We start from the raw sequence: 20,473 nt of genomic DNA on the forward strand, positions 1-20,473 counted from the left end.
TGGTATAATATATATAATAAAATCTCCCATTTAACTATTTAAAAGTATACAGTTGTGTGGCTAGGTACACTTACATTGTTGGGCACCCCAAAGATTTAATGAGGGTCTGGTGATCTGACTGAAGCAGGGGAGGGTTGGAAATATAGGAAGAAACTTTTTCCCCCCTGTTCTTGAAGGAATGGGGCAAATTAAAATGGGATCCCATAATGGGTGATTCTGAGTAGCTAAGAGGCATCATTAGGATTCTCGACACTAATGGGAAAAAAGATGATGCGGAGAAAGGGTGATTGTAAGGAATTTTCTAAGAACAGTGAACACAAACTTGATCTGTCTCACAATACTCATAATACCATTTAATGTATCTGGGGAAGTAAAATGAAGAATTTTTCTTCATTTTGCCTTCTACCAAGATCAGAACAGTGTTCCTGAATCTTGTTTGGGAGTGAATAACTTTGAGAGGTCTCAGATCAAAAGTAAAGTTTAATTTTATGAACTGCAATAATGCCTAAGCAACATGTTACTAAAGAATGCAATCCATATAAGAATTACTATTAAATGTCTTAGAATTCTTAAAAATTGCACGTGAGTTGCAGGATTCAAGGGGTGGAAAGGCCTGCATGAAGGGCATCAAAATAAGCCCACGAGATTTAGCACTGGCTTGGCCTAGAGGTTTCTTTCAGGAATTTGAAGGATACGTATCCATTTATGTGTTCCCAAATATTTAAGTGCCTACTCTGTGTGAGGCACCGAAATACAACAGTGAACTAGGTAAAACAGATTCTTTGCTCTAACAGAGCTTACGTTTAGGTGTATTTTAATTCTGAATCATGAATCCAAGCGCACAATGGATTGAATAAAGCAGCCAACCACGGGAACCGTAGTTCTTCACAAGCTGCAGCAGAAGTCAGCATTTTATTAGTAAATTTTCTGTTCTTGGATGCTGCTGCCGCTGCTGCTAAGTCGCTTCAGTTGTGTCCGACTCTGTGCGACCCCATAGAAGGCAGCCCACCAGGCTCCCCCGTCCCTGGGATTCTCCAGGCAAAAACACTGGAGTGGGTTGCCATTTCCTGCTCCAATGCATGAAAGTGAAAAGGGAAAGCGAAGTCGCTCAGTCGTATCCGACTCAGCGACCCCATGGACTGCAGCCTACCAGGCTCCTCCATCCATAGGACTCTTCAGGCAAGAGTACTGGAGTGGGGTGCCATTGCCTTCTCTTGGATGCTGGGTCTTCTTAATTCTTAAAAGGGACGCGGGAGAGATGTGAAGATATTTCTCGCAGAAAATCTATACAGCCTTGGTGTTTGGGTTCGGAAACTGTGAATTACACGTGCGGCACCGAATTAACCCTATTTAACAAGCAAACAGGATGATAGGAAAAAAAATTACTCCATCACAGCCCTCAGAAGGGTCAGCGACTCTCAGCCAGGACGAGAAAACCAAAGACTACAATTCCCACAAGCCCTTGCGATTCCACCCACCCGGGTAACTTCGAAGCAAGGGAAAGGCAGGAGGGATGTTGGGCGCACTCCTTGTTGCGTCATTAGCGTGCGACTCCAAGATACAAAACCGGTCTGGGCTACAAAAGCATGGCAGCTGCTGAGGCGGCGGCGGCGGTGGTGTCGTCCTGTTTGAAACCAGACCCAGCCCTAGTCCCCGAAAGTGCAGGGACAGCTGCAGCAACGGCCGCCACATCCTCAGCGATGGCTGCAGCCGCGGCGGTTGCGGCCGCGGCCAGGACGGGATCCGAAGCCAGGGTCTCGAAGCCCGCGTTGGCTACTAAGCTGCTGTCCCTGAGCGGCGTGTTCGCTGTGCACAAGCCCAAAGGGCCCACTTCAGCCGAGTTGCTGAATCGGCTGAAGGAGAAGCTGCTGGCAGGTACTGCAGCCGGGTGGGGACCAGGCGGAGGCCATGCGGTCGCCGTGAGAGCGGAAGCCGCACGGAGCACGCTAGGCTTCTTGCCCTTTCAAGGCTCAAGTGATAAAAGGGAGAACGACCACTGTATAAACTCTGGACTGAAGTCTGGAGCATCTCCGGCTAGGACTTGTCCTAACGTGAACTCCTGTAGCCTAGTTGGCAGTTGTCGTTCTCAAGGGGAAAAAACAAGCAAAAACAAAAACCAAAACCTACACACCCACAAATAAACCTCTGCTCTTGGGCATGCAGACCAATTTTCTGTAATCTAATCCCTCAGAAACCTTTTGTTTGGCTCACATAAGTGAACTGTACCCAAAGGAATCACTGGCTCTCTACACTCCAAAGCTGCTTTCTTAAAAATATGTTGGAAATGTAGATGTTACTTAACCAAGTCTTACCACAGTGTTTTTCACAGAGTGGACATAAGAATTATTTAAAGTCCCTTGCACAGATGCAGATTCTAATCCTTACCCTTCCAGAGATAGTGATTCTGAGGGTATGGGGTGTTTTTAGGAAAGTCCGTCTTTAAACTGTTGCTCCGGGTGATTTTGGTATAAGCAGTCTATGGACCACATTTTGCTGAACACTATAACTTGGTCACTTCTGAGAGCATTCTTTTTGTTTGTTTGTGTCTTTATATACACTGGGAGAATATTAGAAAATTCTAAAGGATCTCTCAGTTTGTCAATCCAGTAGTTCGTTTCATAGAGTGAAATCAAGGAACTTTTAGTGTTTTTTTTGACACCTGCAGTAAGCCAGATCTGAAAGACACCGACTCCTCCTTAACTGAGCTCATAGCAGTAATTTCTGTAGCCTTTGGTGATAAAACTATTTAACTAGCTTTTCAAGGCCCTCCAGAGTCTGGCCCTGGCTTATTTTTCCATCAAATCAGTACAGGAGATTTCTTCTTTGAATAGTGTCCCCTGGCAAATGTTACTGCTTCCCTTTTTATTGCAAAAACAAATTATTCTGGTAGGAATTTGTTAATTATAACTGACCCATTACAGGTTCAGATGTTTGTTGGTAAATTCCTGAAGATATTTAATACCTGTGTTATATCTGCTGATTCTTTTGTTGTACTTTCATTATACTTTGTTACCTGTAAGGATGTTGAAGGAAGGAATTACATCAGGGACAAGCTTTGTGGTGTCATCATGGAGTTGATTCGTTCATAGAATTGCTTTCCTTTGGCCTTATTTGTTAGCTAAGCTATGGCTTTTTTGTTCCTCAAAGTAATAATTTCTGTTCTTTCTTTCAGATGGGTTTCTCATAGGATTTCTCATAGGATTAAAGCGATAGCCTGGCTTTCTGGTTAATCGGTCTCCAGGAACTGAAATTTCTTGTTGAAACTTAATTAAAATTGATTGTTTCCATGCTGTTGCTGAACTGTCTTCTGGAAGCCACTCACTGAGAAGTAGACATTCTCATTACTCTCCATTTCTATATTGCTTGTGATTGGCCGATTCTATATTTCTGTTAGCTAGACCAGGGCTTTCTAAATGCTATTCTGACTGGTTGTCAGAATTTACCTGGAAGGTTCTCTTAAAGATACAGATTCCAGAACACAACATTCTAATGCCAGCCAGGTTTGCCAATTGCTGATTTAGGCCACAGTCAGTTGTCATGGCCCTTATTAATATTCCTTGCCTTTCCTTACATTGATTCATCTGGCACTAAAATCTCTGCTCTTCTGTCTTTTTGAATCCTTCAAGGCCTAAAACATAGCAGAATTTTATAGCTAGAAAAGATCTTAGTAAATATTCATCCATGATGCCAATGGGGGAACCAGATTCCAACATAGTAGAGGTCAGGTGTCTTCAAACTTGGAGAAAGGGAAGACAGTAAACTTTAGGGCCTCCATTCTCCAAGCACTGTTAAGTTAAAAATACAAAAGAGATGCCAAAATGTTTCTATAAATATAGTATGAGAGAGTCATAATGGGTTACAGGTCAAGGTGAAGAGTTTGAAGTCTAGGCCTAGCCTTACAGGTTCATGTTAAAGCATATCCTCATCTCTTTCCAAGCATGGTGATACCGTAATCAGAGAATAACATTAGGATTGTGTTCCAGACACTGCGGAGTTCTAACTCACTGCTGCTGCTGCTGTTGCTAAGTCGCTTTAGTTGTATCCGACTCTGTGTGACCCCATAGATGGCAGCCCACCAGGCTCCCCTGTTGCTGGGATTCTCCAGGCAAGAGCATTGGAGTGGGTTGCCATTTCCTTCTCCAATGCAAGAAAGTGACAAGTGAAAGGGAAGTTGCTCAGTCGTGTCCGACTCTTTGCGACCCCATGGACTGCAGCCTATCAGGCTCCTCTGTCCAGGGATTTTCCAGGCAAGAGTACTGGAGTGGGTGCCATTGCCTTTCCTCCAACTCACTAAGGTGGTAATTAAGTGGTGATTACAACCCAGCACATCCTTTTGGCCATTTCACCTGGCTTCTCCACTGTTGCTCTGCCTTCTCTCCTCGCCTTGCTCTGCCCTTGCTTCTCAGTTTCTTGTACTCTGTTTCCCATCTTCTCTGTGGTAATGTGTCATTGGTAATGTATGCATGCTCAGTCGCTTCAGTTGTGTCGGGCTCTTTGCAACCCTATGGACTGTAGCCCACCAGGCTCCTCTGTCCATACGTTCTCCAGGCAAGAATGCTGGAGTGGGTAGCCGTTTCCTTCTCTAGTGGATCTTCCCAACCCAGGGATTGAACCCTGGTCTTTTACATCTCCTGTGTTGGCAGGCAAGTTCTTTACCACTAGCGTCACCTGGGAAGTAGGGAAAGTTTTATGGGTTTGGAATGATACAGATCAATACAGCTCTTCCTGCTTCTCTCCATTCTCATTTGAAGTCCGATAGCCAGTAGTCTGTCAATATATTGTTATATACCACGATGATGATGCTAACAGCACATTGGTATAGAGCTTTGAGTTTCCAAAGCACATTCAGATAGCATTATTTCATTTTATTCTTTACAATAGGAATATGAGATGGGCCAGGCTGGCATCTTTTGTTTTTTTCCTTTTCTCTTTTAAAAATCTAAATGCTTTGGCATATAAGTGGCATCTTAAACTGTTACCTTCTTCCCATGTAACCTTTTGTTGAGATTAGCTTCTTTAAGGAATTGGTGACTTTTGATTAGGAGAGGAGGGCAGATGTACAGATAGTTTGGGGACTTAGTGTTCTCAGAAGTAACCCTGTATGAGATATACTCCAGATGTTTAGGTAGCTGGAGTGACCAGCAGAGAACACCAGGGAACAAAAGAGATTTTAGAGGTGGAATTGAGGACTTCTAAAACTAGCTGCCTATATAAAAACTTCTGCTCATCATCCTCCATCTACCAGCCCACTACTGCCAGGAATTTACTGGATCTTTGTGGATTAGTGTGGATATTTACCCAGTTTAAAAAAATATATATTTTTTCCCTTACAAAATGAGTTCTAGGTTTTCGACAACTAATTTGGGAATACCGTTTCTTTGTAATTTAGATAGTGTCTGTATATTTTAAAGTCTGTCCTTGTCAGTAATGTTGTTATCAGTTCAGTCACTCAGTTGTGTCTGACTCTTTGCGACCCCATGGACTGCAGCTGCGACCCCATGGACTGCAGCACGCCAGGCCTCCCTGTCCATCACCAACTCCCGGGGCTTACTCAAACTCAGGTCCATCGAGTCGGTGATACCATCCAACCATCTCATCCTCTATTGTCCCTTTCTCATCCCGCCTTCAATCTTTCCAGCATCAGGGTCTTTTCAAATGAGTGAATTCTTATAACCTTAATATATTAAGTTTGTATAGTACTTTTTATTTGTTTTGAGTACTCCATCCACACTGCCTCATCCCATAGTAATGGAGATTCTACTTCATTTCTCTAAGTAATTACCTTTTTTTTTTTTTAATCCCAATTGCTCTTAAAGAAGCTGGAATGCCTTCTCCAGAATGGACCAAGAGGAAAAAGCAGACTTTGAAAATTGGGCATGGAGGGACCCTAGACAGTGCAGCCCGAGGAGTCCTGGGTAAGAGATATGAATGGAAATTTGATGTAAATGCCACTTATATTAGAAAGAAATATTAAGAACAGACAAAATCGACTAAAGCCATGTCATTTTCACTCTACTTGGAATATTTCAAATCTACTAGATTTACAGTGCCATCTTCTCAAGAAGCCCTTCTACAAGGTATAGAAGGCTATTAGAAATAGCCACTTTCATGTGTGGAGTGTGCTTGGACCTTGAGAAAGGGTTTGTATCTGCCCAGAAAAGAATTAACACAGCAGGCCTGAGTTCACTATCTTTCTGAAGGCCTGCCTGCATCTGGGGACCTGGATTTGGGGTTGAACCCTTCCTCATCCGATAAGCGCAGTTTGGTGTGCCTCACTGGTTTGTGTAAACAGTGTGGTTTATGCTGGACACCTGCTGTCCATCTTGGAGTCTGAGATTTTTGTCCCACCATGCAGTGAGAGGGTGCATGGATAGCCATTCCTCTCATCCCCTCCAATAAAATTTTGGATGCTGGGTTTCCAATGGACTCCCTTGAGCAGGAACATTGTACACATGTTATTCCTTTTTCAGTTATGGAAGGAAAGAGGATCCAGCTGTGTAACCTTAGGATGTCACTGTAGGTAAATCTTAGCCATGGATGAATCCTTCAGCATGGGAGAGTCTTGGGGACTCCTGACACGGTATATGACTCATTTTGGTTTTTTGCCTATATCTGCAGAAAATGAACCTTATAGTTCCTCAGAGGAAGTCACTTTCTTTGGGGACATTAGTTGAGTGTCTTACTGCATGTGGAAGAAGATTGATGGAATTGATTGAGGGAAAAAGGGTCATTTGCCCTTTTTTCTTCCACCTTTTTAATTTGTTTGTTTTTTTGGCATCTAGTAGAGGTTCTGAGGGAACACCCCGGTGGCTCTGTGGTAGAGAATCCGCCTGCAGTGCAGGGTCTGCAGGAGATGCAGGTTCAGTCTCTGGGTGGGGAAGACCCTCTGGAGGAGGGAATGGCAGCCCACTCCAGTATTCTGGACTGGAGACTCCCATGGACAGAGGAGCCTGGCAGGCAACAGTCCATAGGGTCGCAGAGTCAGACACGCCTGAAATGACTTAGCACACATGCAGAGATCCTGAAATCTGTCTTTTTAGACTGCCAAAGTGTGTATCCGCAGGATGGGGTATGCTTCTAGACACCTTTTTATAACTGTATCCATAGTCACAGAAATACACATTTGGAATTCTCCCCATTTCCCCCTGCCCCACATACTAGAAACAAACTTTTATGGAACAAGCCTACCTTTTTACATGCCCTGGGGTTTTTTTGTTTTACTCTATTCCATTTTTTTACAATGTTGATCATAATCCCCTAAACTGATTTCGTGCTGCCCTAATGGAATGTGACTCATGCTTGAAAAATACTGTGCTACAGCATCCAGTCCATTTTATTAGAGCTAAAATTAGATGCAAATAAAAACAAACCTGATCTAAGCCAGCCAGAGGAAATGAATGCTTATTTAGAAGAAAAGGATAAAATTGGTGAATAAAATTATATTTTTCAAGAAAATTGGAAACAGTGTATGATTTGCATTTTCTAAAATTTACAGATTTTATGTGATGCATGTTGGCAGAAACATCTTTACTTGAGGTTAAAACAGGAAAAAACACATGAAAATTCATTTTCCTGAGTTAGAGAACTTGAATCCCACTCCAGTACTCTTGCCTGGAAAATCCCATGGACGGGGGAGCCTAGTGGGCTGCAGTCCATGGGGTCGCTAAGAGTCAGACACGACTGAGCGTCTTCACTTTCACTTTCATGCGTTGGAGAAGGAAATGACAACCCACTCCAGTGTTCTTGCCTGGAGAATCCCAGGGACGGGAGACCCTGGTGGGCTGCCGTCGACTGAAGTGCCTTAGCAGCAGCAGAGAACTTGAATAGGCAAATTCGGACACCTTAACTACTGTTTCTTACCATAATAATTGATAATCATTTATTGAGCACTTATTGTATGTGAGGTCCCGTAGTTAGTGAGTGGTGAGATCAAGAGTTGGACCTGGATGTGCTGAGTGTTAAAAGTCTCTGCCCTAATCTGGGATGGCAAATAGCTGGTACTCCTGCCCTTGTTCCCCATGTCCACAGCAGAAATTACTAATCAGTCACAGCATTCTTTACCATTGCTTCCAGAAGTGGGTTCATGATTCTTAGCAGTTCAGCTCTTCCTGAGTTGAAGCCTATTACAACCTCCCATTTTCTAAAGCATCCATGCTTGCTCTGTCGCTCAGTGGTATCTGACTGTGACCCCATGGACTGTAGCCCACCAGGCTCCTCTGTCCATGGGATTCTCCAGGCAAGAATACTGGAGTGGGTTGTCATTTTCTCCTCCAGGGGATCTTCCTGACCCAGGGATTGAACCCATGTCTCCTGTGTCTCCTGCACTGGTGGGTAGATTTGTTACCACCCAGCCACCTGGGAAGTCCCTTTCTAAAGCATAAGAACAGAAGTCCAAGAAGAAAGGGGATAAAATGTGCACTTATTTATGAATAGACCAATTGTATTAATTTATGATTGTTGTTATTCACTGGCATGCAAAAAACAGTGATATTCAGGGCACTGAGTAAAGAAGTTTATTTTTTACCCTAAATCTAAGGGATCTTGTTGAAAGCTTTGATTTTAATATTGTGAAGGGGTGGTATTTGGCAGAGATATGTGTGAGTGGAAGAAATTGCATTGGAAATAATTTTCTATTTGGAGGCTTAATTTATATTTGATCACATATGTCCTTCAGTGATGATATAGTGTGTTCATATGTCAAAATTATTAACTTTTTTCCTAATACCTGTGATTTCTATTAAGAATAGTTTTTTAAAAAGTAGACATTTAGTCACAGAGTAAGGGAAGTTTGTTGTCTAAATTCTACAGACTGTTGAGCAAAGTTGATTTTTGGTGTCTGGTGAAATGAACACCGGGCTGTAATCATCATGAGTTGCATACTGGCTACTTTATTTACTAAGTACATACACCCTGAGCAAATCCTATAACCTCCCAGAATTTCAGTTTATCTCTTAAAAAGTGATAACATCTACTGTAATTCTCAGAAGGTTTATTGAAACATCTTAGGAAATGTCTATAGTATAGTGATATATACTCTACCCTGTGAAGAGCTTTATAAAAGGGCATTTTTGTATCTTTGTTGTTGTTTTTAACAAAACTGGACCTAGTGGAAAAATAAACTTTTACTTTCAACATTTTAGGCTGTTTTTGCTGTTTTGAGGGGGAAATATTGATGGTAAAGATTTAAGAATTTAGCTGACAATTTAAAATATAATCTGAAATTCAGGTTTATAATTCTATTCATCTATATTTTATATAAGTACTAGAAATATTTATAAAATGTTTTCAAATATTAAATAATTATTACATATAATACATATATGTTATATAAAGCATATATAATTCTATAAAGAGGGCTTACAAAATTCTGAAAAATGCTGTGGTAAGCAGAATAATGACTTCGCTAAAGATGTCTATGTCCCCGTCTCCAGAACCTATGAGTATGTTAGGTTACATAACAAGGATGCATTGAAGTTGCACATGGAATTAATGTTGTTGATCAGCTGACTTTAAGAGAGATCCTGGAATATCCTGGTGGATGCAATGTAATCACAAGGGTCTTTAAATTGGAAGAGAAGGCAGAAGAGTGCCAGAGAAGATGTGGCAGTGGAAGCGGAGATTGCAGTGATGCGCTTGCTGGCCTTGGTGAGGAAAGGGGTCCTGAGCCAAGGAAGATAAAGAGCCTCCAGAAACTGGAAAAGGCAAGGAACTTCTCCTGGGAAGCCTCTGGATAAAGATTCTCCCCTCAGGCCTCCAGAAAAGAAGGCAGTGTGTTGACCCCTTGATTTTTACCATAGTAAAAGCTGCCTCAGATTTCTGACCTCCAAACTGTAGGATAATAAGTTTGTGTTGTTTTAAACCACTGTGTTGGTAATTTGTTGCACAAACAGTAGGAAGGTGATATTCAGTAAAAATTACTTAAAACGGAACTAAGTTTTGATATACTATTTTGAAGTTTAACTTTAAAACTTAGAAAATTATGGTGAAAAAGGTTAGAAAATACAAGAAAACATCCAATTGAAAGTAAAAATTATCCACCTTCCAGCAATAATTATTGTCAACATTGTGGTTCTATTTCTCCCTAGCTTTTTGTCTATGCAGATTTTTTTTTTTAATTGAGTGCTTTTATACATACTCTGGGCTTTCCCGGGAGCTCAGTGGGTAAAGAATCCACCTACAGTTCAGGAGACACAGGAGACGTGGCTTCAGTCCCTGGGCTGGGAAGATTCCCTGGAGGAGGAAATGGCAAGCCACTCCAGCATTCTTGCCTGGAGAATTCCCACGGACAGAGGAGCCTGGCGGGGTCGCAAAGAGTCAGAAGCAACTGAGCACTCGACAGTGTACATGTACGAGCTGGGTTACTCTCAGAAGCCTTCTTGTTTCACTGTGGATCACTGAACCAGCAGAGAAATCGTCATCAGTCTAGCCTTTTAACTATGATAGACTCAGACACATCAGCCTGCTCTTAAGACACCCTGCATTCTGGTTGATAAACCCACTGTGCTCATCCTTGTGTCTGAGAATTTGTCGATTTGTTCCTTCTTTAGAACACACTTCTCTCTTGTCTGCATGTTCAAATCTTGTACCTCCTTTAAGGCCTAACTCTGAATGCCTCAATGAAGCATTCTCTGGACTCCGTTGCCTCCTACAGTAGTTATCATCCCTGTGTTCATTTTGACACAATCATGTACTGTTGTATTGTTATTTAATGTTATTCTTTCATTAATTCAGGCAACCTTTTTTTTTTTTGCGCATTTGCAGTTTCCCTCGTCTGTATTGTATTTTGCCCACGAGATTATAAGCCCTTTCAAAGTCAGGATATGTGCTATTCCATTAAAAGTGTTCTTGGGATGGAGTGCCTGGTAGCTGCTTGCAAAATATTGATTGGGGTTTCTTGAATGGAATAAAATTGAATTGAATCTTTGTTATCATTATACAAAGTTTTTGCCTTAGTAGCAGGTGCTCTTATTTGAAGAGTGCTCTGCTCAACAGAGGATCCCTAAGGCAGACCGTTTTTATGTTAGTCCTTGAACCACTATGACTATTAAAGAAGCTGAGAGGGGCTTTGGGATAGACTTTATGAACGAATGGGGATGTGAGCTGTGTTTCAAAGGACAGACTTTGAATATTTTACTAAGAAGTTGATACTGTAGGCATTGGGACCCTATTGAGGATTGTTCAGGAGCTTTGTGCAGTGGAGTTTTCAGAAATGGTTATGAAATGGTATGAATTGGGAGAAGAAGAGCTAGGATGTGGAACAGAGAGGTTGATTTAGGCTGGTGGCGGTGAGAGGAAAGCCTGGATGAGTAAGTTGGCGGGGGGGTGAAAGGAAGGAGGTCTGCTGTTAGTTTGGTTGGAATTTTAATTCCAGCATTTACTGGTTGTGAGATACTGGGCAAAGTTCTTAGACTCTTAAGCCTCAGTTTCCTCAGCTATCATTTAGGGATAATCGTATCCTCTTGTTTTAAGGATTAAATGAACTAATGAATGGAAAGCACGTAGAGTAGAATTTGATACATGGTAAACTCAGTGGATGATATCTGCCGTAAATATTCATGATAACTCATTCAACTTGCCAGTCATTTCTCTTTCTTATAATTCTGAATTGTGACGGTTGTATTGTGTGTGTTCTTTTACAAAATTGTATCCACTAATGAGAAAAACTTCGATTCTTATGAAACTTTGCTTGCTGGTAAGTGAAGAAATGATTACATCCTCTCATCTTTGGCTGGTGAAATGTGTTGTTACAAGGATAATGTTTGAAACTGAGGAGACAAGTGGGCCATTGTACTTTTTATTTGGTCCATGCAAACATATACTCTCCAGATTCACATCTTACCCTGTATTATTCTTTGTGTTGGGTTGATTTGTTATGTTTCTATTTTCTTGATTGTATACTGCTGGGCACTAATCATCTTTAAATGGTTCATTAGTTACGATGATAGCTTTTGCTTTGTTTAATAGTGAACTCTGTCAGAGACTTTATCATACCAAGATTAACTGTAGCTTTTTTTTTTTCACTGATGCCCGTATAAAATTCCAGTGAGTCCTTGGAGATTTTTTTCAAAACTTTTTGTTATCTGATTGTCTGGATTGAGGTTTCTAATATTATGTTTCACACTTAGAGAAAGAAGGTCTCTCCCCCACCCCCACTTCAGGATGTCTTACTTGCATGACAAGCTCAATTGGAGTAATAGGAGGCCTGATATTATGCTAAATAAGTGCTTTTCCTGACTTTACATATGCCAGGAAGCTGTGCCCAGCGTATGTCATAAAGCATATTTCTAAAACCTAGTTTTCTCAATAGGATGTCATAATATCTCTTTCTTTGATTTGTAGTGGTTGGAATTGGAAGGGGAACAAAAATGTTGACCAGCATGTTATCAGGGTCCAAGGTAAGAATACTGGAATGGTTCTGTTTTTCTTGAATGTTTTCTTAATGACCTATGTGTTGGATTTTATCAGTTAAAAAATAAACTGTATAACTTGCTTAAATGAGTGTCAACCCTGGGTATTAATTTCAGTGTCTATAATCATGAAATCTGAGATTCAAAATATTGAGACTGTAAATTCATAATTGAAAAATAAATTTGACTTAGAGAAGCAAAAATTTTGTGGTACCTATACTTTTAAAATCTATGTGTTTAGTTTTTGTGAGGGTGTTTTTTGTATGTTTCTTTTTGTTTGTATAGTTATAGTTCTTAAAGAAAACTTACAGATCATAAATTCTATTAGACAATTTTTTTTAAACCTTAGAATTTTTGTAGAAACAATATCATTTGGTAAACCATGCAGTTTCCAACAAAAGACATGTTTTGTTCAGTGTTTACAAAATGTTTACTAACTAAAAGAATGGGGCTTCTTAAAGATGATGTTACATCATTCCTTGACTGCATCCAAAAGCATCTTTAAGGCTTTGAATAAGAGAGGGAGGAGGGATTAAGTGGGGACAGGAGAGGTTCTAAACCTGGGCTTTAGGCCTTGAATGAGAACCCTCACTGAACTGGCAAGGTGGAAGGAGCCCTGAGACAAGTCTAGATGTCAGTGTTTCACCTCTCTGGGCCTCTTCCAGCTTTAAAAGAGATATAATATCTGTATTCTAATTAGCAGCTATATGCTGGTTATAATAGCTTGGATTTGGGACCAGTGAAAATGAAGAAGATAGGAAATGTGGAAAATGTGGAAGGAAGATTAATATGCCATTAGGAAGGGGAGAATTTCAGCAAGTTCCTGGACTAAACTTTTTATTTGTTTTAAAACCCTTGTTGCAAGCAGGTTATAAATAGTTGGTAAGGTGCTTTCCGTCTAAATTTTTTCTTAGAAAAGAAAATGTGGTCAAAGACCATTTAAAATACTTACTATTTCACTGCAAACTTATAAAAATGTAATTAATATCAAATTGCTAAATAAGTTTCTAACCACATTCATTTTCTGAACTTATTTCATGGTGGGTATTGGCCCTTGGGCCAGACTCTGAGGGCCAGGGGTCTAAGTAAGTGTTTCTTAAAATGAAAAGCCCTGGAAAGCCTATTGCCTTTAACATCTCATTTTAGTTACTAACTGGCATAAAAGCCTGTCTTTCAGTTGGGAAGGATCTTCATGCCTTAGATAAATGGAAGAATCTCCAAAATCATAGTATATAGCAATTGTGTTAAAATGGAGGAATTTGACAGTTGTACAGTAATTTGAACAGTGTATTTAAATGCTGACATGTGGAGGTTAGAATCTCTTTCTGGTACAGAATTTTCCAATTGCTTAATATATGTTTAATTCTAAAATATAAACTGTGGTTATTTTGATACAAGATTATGGATGATTTTATTTTCTTTTTTCATACTTTTTTCATACTATTTTCAAAATCTTTACAATGAAAAGTCACTTTTTAATAAAAACAAAAGATATATTTTACATTAAGGCATTTGTTTGTTTTCTCCACCAAGATAAAATATGTTAAGTTTATTGAAATATTCATTATCCACTCCCCCCAAAACCCATAAGTATATGTAACACATTATATGTTTTTGAAAGGTTTTACATGTAACTTCCAGACACATTTTCAGAAGTATGATGACTGGAAAAATACATACATCATTGGCTCTTGTTTAAATTTTATTTATCACAAATCATTTTGGTATTCAGTTAGGAAAGCTGAATGTCATGCAGTGAAATCACTGATCTTCAGATGACTGTAATGTAAGTAGAAAACTCCAGGTGTGTCTTATTATAGGGACCTAGTTCTTGGGTACTTCACCTTTGCAAAATAAGCACTATTATTATCTTGGTAGCTATTTGTATTTCTTATACTTTTAATTTTAGATTATGTACATGTGGCTCAGCTGGTAAAGAATCCACTTGCAATGCAGGAGACCTGGGTTTGATCCCTGGTTTGGGAAGATCCCCTGGAGAAAGGAAAAGCTACCCACTCCAGCATTCTGGCCTAGAGAATTCCATGGACCGCATAATCCATGGGGTCGCAAAGACTCGGACACGACTAAGCGACTTTCACTCACTTGTTGAAAAATTTAAATCTTTTATATTTTACCTTTAAGTATCAGTGCTCCTGGTGGCTCAGAGGGTAAAGCGTCTGCCTGCAATGCGGGAGACTCGGGTTCGATCCCTGGCTTGGGAAGATCCCCTGGAGAAGGAAATGGCAACCCACTCTAGTACTCTTGCCTGGAAAATCCCATGGACAGAGGAGCCTAGTAGACTACAGTCCATGTGGTCGCAGAGAGTCAGACACGACTGAGCGACTCACTTTCACTTTCATGTTGAAGATGACACTTTTATCAAAGTAGTTAGAAGCTGTTAATGAATTTTTTTCAATAGCCTTTGTTTTCACACTGGCTAGAATCTTGGAGATCTTTTTTCTTAAGCAGTGACTTTAAAAAATCTTTTGACCAGGACCCATAATATATCTTAGTATGTATAGAGGGGAGTCACCACAAGAGTAGAGATATCTAGTTCTGGGATGGCAGATACTCAGTGTTCAGGTAACAACGATATCATATACCCCATTCCCTTACCATCCAGTCCTAATGAAAGAGGTTGCTACTGGAACAGGGCCTAACACTCTTTCCTGCTGAACCAAGAGACATCCTTAGAATCCTGTTCAGTGTGCTAAATACCAGTCCATGCAACACTAGCAATTAATGAGTAGAGAACTAACCTCTTCATTAGAATCTTTAGGCCACTGGATTAATTAGCCTTCATTTTGTAAAGACCACAGATTATTTAGAGCACCCCACTCGCTGGGTGGCTCGGAGGTAAAGAATCTGCCTGCAATGCAGGAGACTCGGGTTTGATTCCTGGGTCTGGAAGATCCCCTGGAGAAGGAAATGGCAACCCACTCCAGTATTCTTGCTTGGGAAATCCCTTAGACAGAGGAGGCTGGTGGGCTACAGCCCATGGGGTGGCAAGAGTCAGATGCGACTCAGCAACTACACCACCACCACTCCTTATATGCATTCCTACCCAGTCAGATCAGAGCAAGGTTTAAGAAAAGAGCCTTTCCTGTCTTTATCATTAGCTTTCTCTCCTGTCAGGCTTTGCTCTGCCAATGATCAACTTTCTCTTGAGTCATTTTTTTCTCTCGCTGCATTCTCTTTTGGGGTTCTGAGTGTATTATGTAAAAAAGGCACATAGGTTTTCTGAACAGTGCCTGTTATACAAAAGTCGCTCAGTAAATACTGTTATTACTGTTTCCATGTGTTTCATCTATCCCCAAATCTCTCTCTCCTGAGTTACAGGCGGGTTGGATCACTCTGACTACAGATGCCATAGACATTAATTTTATTCAAGCAATTTCTGTTGGAAATCTTGAAGGCAGTTAATTTCATTCCTTTTATTTCTATCTCTGACTTTTTGATGGCCTAGGCAAAAATATGACATTGATGAGAAAGAGGAAGCATGCCAGTTATTTAAGGAAGAAACTTGACTCTGGGTATTAAAGTCAAAAAGAAATTTTTTACAGTAAGGGAGATTGAATGATAGATAGTGGTTCTCAAAAATAGTTCTACAACATGTGTAGAAGTGGCTGTGTATGAAATACAACAGGTAAAATGATTCTAAGGGGGTTAGGTGAACACATCCCTTTGACTTAACTTGATCTAAGTATGGAATATAGCTTACCCAGAAGAAAGCAATAGATTCACAGTCCCTTTACTGTCTTCCCTAAATTACACTTTCCTTGAGCCAGTCATTCAGGAGAATCTGGATGGCAGATGTACCTTGAAGTAACAGGCTTTGATGAGGTTTTGGAGTGTTATCTTTATTAGCTTCCTATATTGCTGATTAAAAGTTGGTTATTTATATGTGCTTTTGAAACCAGATGAGCCATGGAAGGGTTGATGTTCTGTTACGAGATTGCTGGTGCTGTGAAAATGCTCTTAACTAGCATTTCCCAGGTATAAAGCTACTCTGGTGTCTATGTGGAGAAAAACCATAGTGCCTGTAGGCAAAGCCAGCATTTCAGCAGAAAGCAGTCTTCGTATCCCCTCCAGCCATTGAACAGGTATCGTCACTGGGGTCTACAGATGTTCCCCCCAAGATGTGTTCAGAGGACAGTAATTTCCCCCAGGTGTACACAAGCATTTTTAGGTTAACTAATCAGTGTCAACTGTGAAGTGTGACTTGAATAAAGCTCCTCCTGTGAAACTTAGCAACTGTCTAAAGTTGGAGCATCTCTAATCCACTTTCTCCAGAGGTTCGTCCAGTTTGTACCTTTTCTTTGCACTCTATTAATATTCATTATATTTCATAAGTACTATATTGAAAATTTTGAAGGACTTACATTTTATGCACTGTATAGAGCTGTTCCTTGTTAATGAAGATATTCAAAACCATGTTTCAGTGTGGTAGCATAATAAGCTTATCATTAATAAACTCATTTTTCTGCAAAGTACTCCAGCTAAATTGCTCACATAATTGCCGATTCTTTTCAGTGAGAATTCTGTTCCTTGCATTTTTTTTCGCTAATTCCTGTGATCCTCGAAATGAAATTTGAATTTGACCAAACGAGAGGAGAATAAAGAATATGTAGTACCAGTGAGACCCAAGACAAAAAGCAGAACAATCCTCAGTTAACTAGGAGTGATCTAATTCTTCACTTGTGAGTAATGAGAAGTTCTGAGAAGTGATTTTTATCCTTTCAGAGAGCTTAAGACGTAGCATTTCTTCTTACAAGAAACACATATGTACATTATCTCTGCTATACTAGTTTTTACGTGTTTAGCTTTTGTTTAAATGCATAATCAAGTTCCTAAGACTGAGCTTGGTATTTCATATAAGAAATAATAATTAAAAATTAATTTTAATTGCATGTGGAGTAAAATTATTGCAGTCCATGGGGTCACAGAGTCGGACACAACTTAGCAACTGAGCAACAGCAACAGATTATTGAATCTTGTGATGACTAAGTAGGGGATTACTGTACCATTATCTCTACTCCTAGGTATATTTAAATTTTTTCCTTCACAGTCTACACTGCCCAGTAGAAAACTGATTTTTAAAACTCTTTGTACAGTGTTGGATGGCATCACCAGCTTAATGGACATGAGTTTGAGCAAACCCCAGGAGATAGTGAAGGACAGGGAAGCCTGGCATGCTGAAGTCCATGGGGTAGCAAAGAGGTGAACACAACTTAGTGACTGAACAACAAGAACTGTATATTTATAAGCAATGATTATCAATAAAATCAGATTTTTCCTTGTCATGTTGGCTGGTTTGGAAAGTTTGTGCCCGTTCCTCACTTTATACAATGCTTCCCACATATCAACAACTAACCAAGCAGTTACAGTCTATTGATTTTGCCTTTATTTTGTATCAGTTAGGTTTATTAGTAAGGTTCTGTATAAGCTTTAAGATATGCATAACAGTTCTTTACCTTATGGCCTGTTTCCCTCTCTTGTGTCTCTTCCTCTAGAGATATATTGCCATTGGGGAACTGGGGAAGGCTACTGACACGCTAGATTCTACAGGGAAAGTAACAGAAGAAAAACCTTATGGTATGAAGCTCATCATATGTAGTCCTTGTTTCTAATATTTAAAGGAAGTTTCTCTGAATTTGGAATTTAAAAATAAGCCTCTTATGTTTCTGGTGATTTTAATTGTCAGTACATTTCTATAGGTTAAAAAGGTTGGAAATTGTTTATCACATTGTTGCTTATATGGTATGCCTATTAGTAAAGAATTGCAGTAATTGCCTTTTCCTATAATCAATATTATTTTAACATGCAGAATTCTTCCGAATAACTCCCTTGGCAAAAACCACTTATACAATAGATAGGATCTAGGACAGTCCTCCTAGTCTTAGGTGAAACAAAGCAGAGAAATTCTCTTGCTCAATTTTACCTGCATCTTGTCATTGTTATTGTTTTGGTTTGGGTGTATATAATTATCTCATAGCTGTTGAAATAAATGTACTAGGTTTAATACTTTAAAATTGATCATATTCCTGTGCTTTTGGAGTATACAAAAAGATATAACAAAAGGAAAGCTATTTCTCTGGAAATAAACAGAATTCACAGAGGCACACTTTAATTTTTCTACCATCCCTTCTTTCACTTCTTGAAGAAAGGAGAGATAAATGAAATGGTTTCCTAGCAACTCTCATAGTGCTTATGCTATTTATAATGCAGCAGTTGTGGTTTTTGTACCGTCAGTTCACCTAAATTATTATGTCATCAACTGAATTATTTGTAAGCTTTTTGTTTTGTTTTCTGCCTGTGCTTAATGTTACCTTTTTAAATGTAGCTTTAGGCGGTTTAACATCTGCTTCCCTGTGTTTTTGTGTTGAGTAGTCTTAATGTATATTACATATTCCCCCAGTGGAGAGACCAACCGTCTCCTTGTTCATAATGGCTTCTCTTGTCCTGTTAACATTTATATGTGGCTTAGTGTCTTGCATGATTAATTAAGCACCACAATGAAGAGAAAAATCACCAATTTATTTTGAGTCTTTTAAAAAATAAATGTTGAATTAACCTTGAAATCATTATTATTATTATGGAATAACAGCGTATGCCCACTTAATGGAAAAAATAAATGTTGAATTAACCTTGAAATCATTATTATTATTATTATTATTATGGAATAACAGCGTATGCCCACTTAATCTTCAGCCAGAATGCTCGTAAGATTAAAGAGGCCTAGGAGGATGTCAGAGATTTCCAGAGTATCCTACATTATATGTCAGTTTATATATAGTTAGAAGAATGGTGAGGCGGTAAAATTGGTGAGACTCATTGGTTGGATGGGGACAGAGAGGAAGTTGTTAAAAAAGATCTAGGTTTCTGGGTTTTAAAACTGTTATATGATGGTGCAGTTCTTTGAGTAGGGAATATTACAAGAGGACCAGGGTAATGAACCACTTAAATATACACTGGTAGGAAGGACTACCCTGAAGCATTTTGGAATTTTTAAAAACTATACTTTGTATTGTATCATTTATGACCTTACTTAGCTTAAGGAAAGTAAGTTAGTGTGTTAAAATCATGTCTTTATAATCTTGAAATCTGAGAATCTAAGAAATTAAACAACTTTCTTTAGGCCCTCAAAAGGAGAGCTCCCTATAGTTGACTGAACACTGTTTGTAGTCCCAGAAAATGAGACCTCAGAGAGTTTTGCTGATTGACATGATTTTTCAGTATGATTTTGGTAAGTCAGCATAGTTTGTCATCTGTTTAAGCTGCACAGCAGGTACCAAGGGGGAAATAAATATAAAACCTACCTTGTATCCTTAAGAAACTTGTGTCATATGGAGAACTGGGACCTGTGTTCTCAACCCTCCGAGACTTAATCCTAAGACCTGTAACCAGTATTTTGTAATGCCTTCTTTATTATGCTGAAATAAAACTCAGAGGTTTTCTCCCCTACCTACACATTAAAAAAAAAAAAAATCAATGTACTATAGTAAATGGACTATAAAGAAGAAATAAAGGTAATTTATAGTAAAATAGTCACATCGGTATGTAAATGCACAGATATTACTACACTGAAAGTCTTCATGAAGTAACCAGATACGTGTATATAACAGATACTTACACATCAACTGCAGACAGACAGGTGTGTTGTGTTCATGGCTCAGTACTGGAAAGTTCAGTATCTCCTCGTGGGAGCGACTGAAGGAGAGAATGATTTGGGGGCTTCCCCAGTGGCTCAGTGGTAAAGAATCCACCTGCAGCGCAGGAGACGCAGATTCAATCCCTGGGTCCGGAAGATTCCCTGTAGAAGGAAAGGCAACTTTCTCCAGTATTCTTGCCTGGGAAATCCCATGGACAGAGGAGGCAGGTGGGCTACAGTCCAAGGGGTCGCAAAAGAGTCAGACACAACTTGGCAACTAAGCAACAAGACTGTACAAAAAATTCTGTATTTAAGTGGAAAATGGACTTCGATTCTAGCCTAAAAGAAGTGAAAGTCGCTCAGTTGTGTCTGACTCTTTGCGACCCTGTGGACTATACGAGCCATGGAATTCTCC

At 39.6% G+C, this 20,473-nt stretch overlaps 1 protein-coding gene across 1 annotated transcript in view; it reads left to right on the forward strand.

Annotated features, from left to right (window-relative positions):
* Positions 1 to 1,519: 1,519 nt before the first annotated feature.
* TRUB1 (TruB pseudouridine synthase family member 1) overlaps positions 1,520 to 20,473 on the forward strand; it is a 30,748-nt gene continuing 11,794 nt past the window's right edge. The window contains exons 1-4 of the mRNA XM_040255078.1: positions 1,520 to 1,875; positions 5,817 to 5,915; positions 12,340 to 12,395; positions 17,921 to 18,002. Coding sequence (XP_040111012.1) covers positions 1,587 to 1,875; positions 5,817 to 5,915; positions 12,340 to 12,395; positions 17,921 to 18,002 — 526 coding nt within the window. The 5' untranslated portion in view covers positions 1,520 to 1,586. The remainder of the gene's footprint in view (positions 1,876 to 5,816; positions 5,916 to 12,339; positions 12,396 to 17,920; positions 18,003 to 20,473) is intronic.

Source organism: Oryx dammah, unplaced genomic scaffold (assembly GCF_014754425.2).
Source record: "Oryx dammah isolate SB20612 unplaced genomic scaffold, SCBI_Odam_1.1 HiC_scaffold_14, whole genome shotgun sequence".
NCBI classification, from domain to species: Eukaryota; Metazoa; Chordata; class Mammalia; order Artiodactyla; family Bovidae; genus Oryx; species Oryx dammah.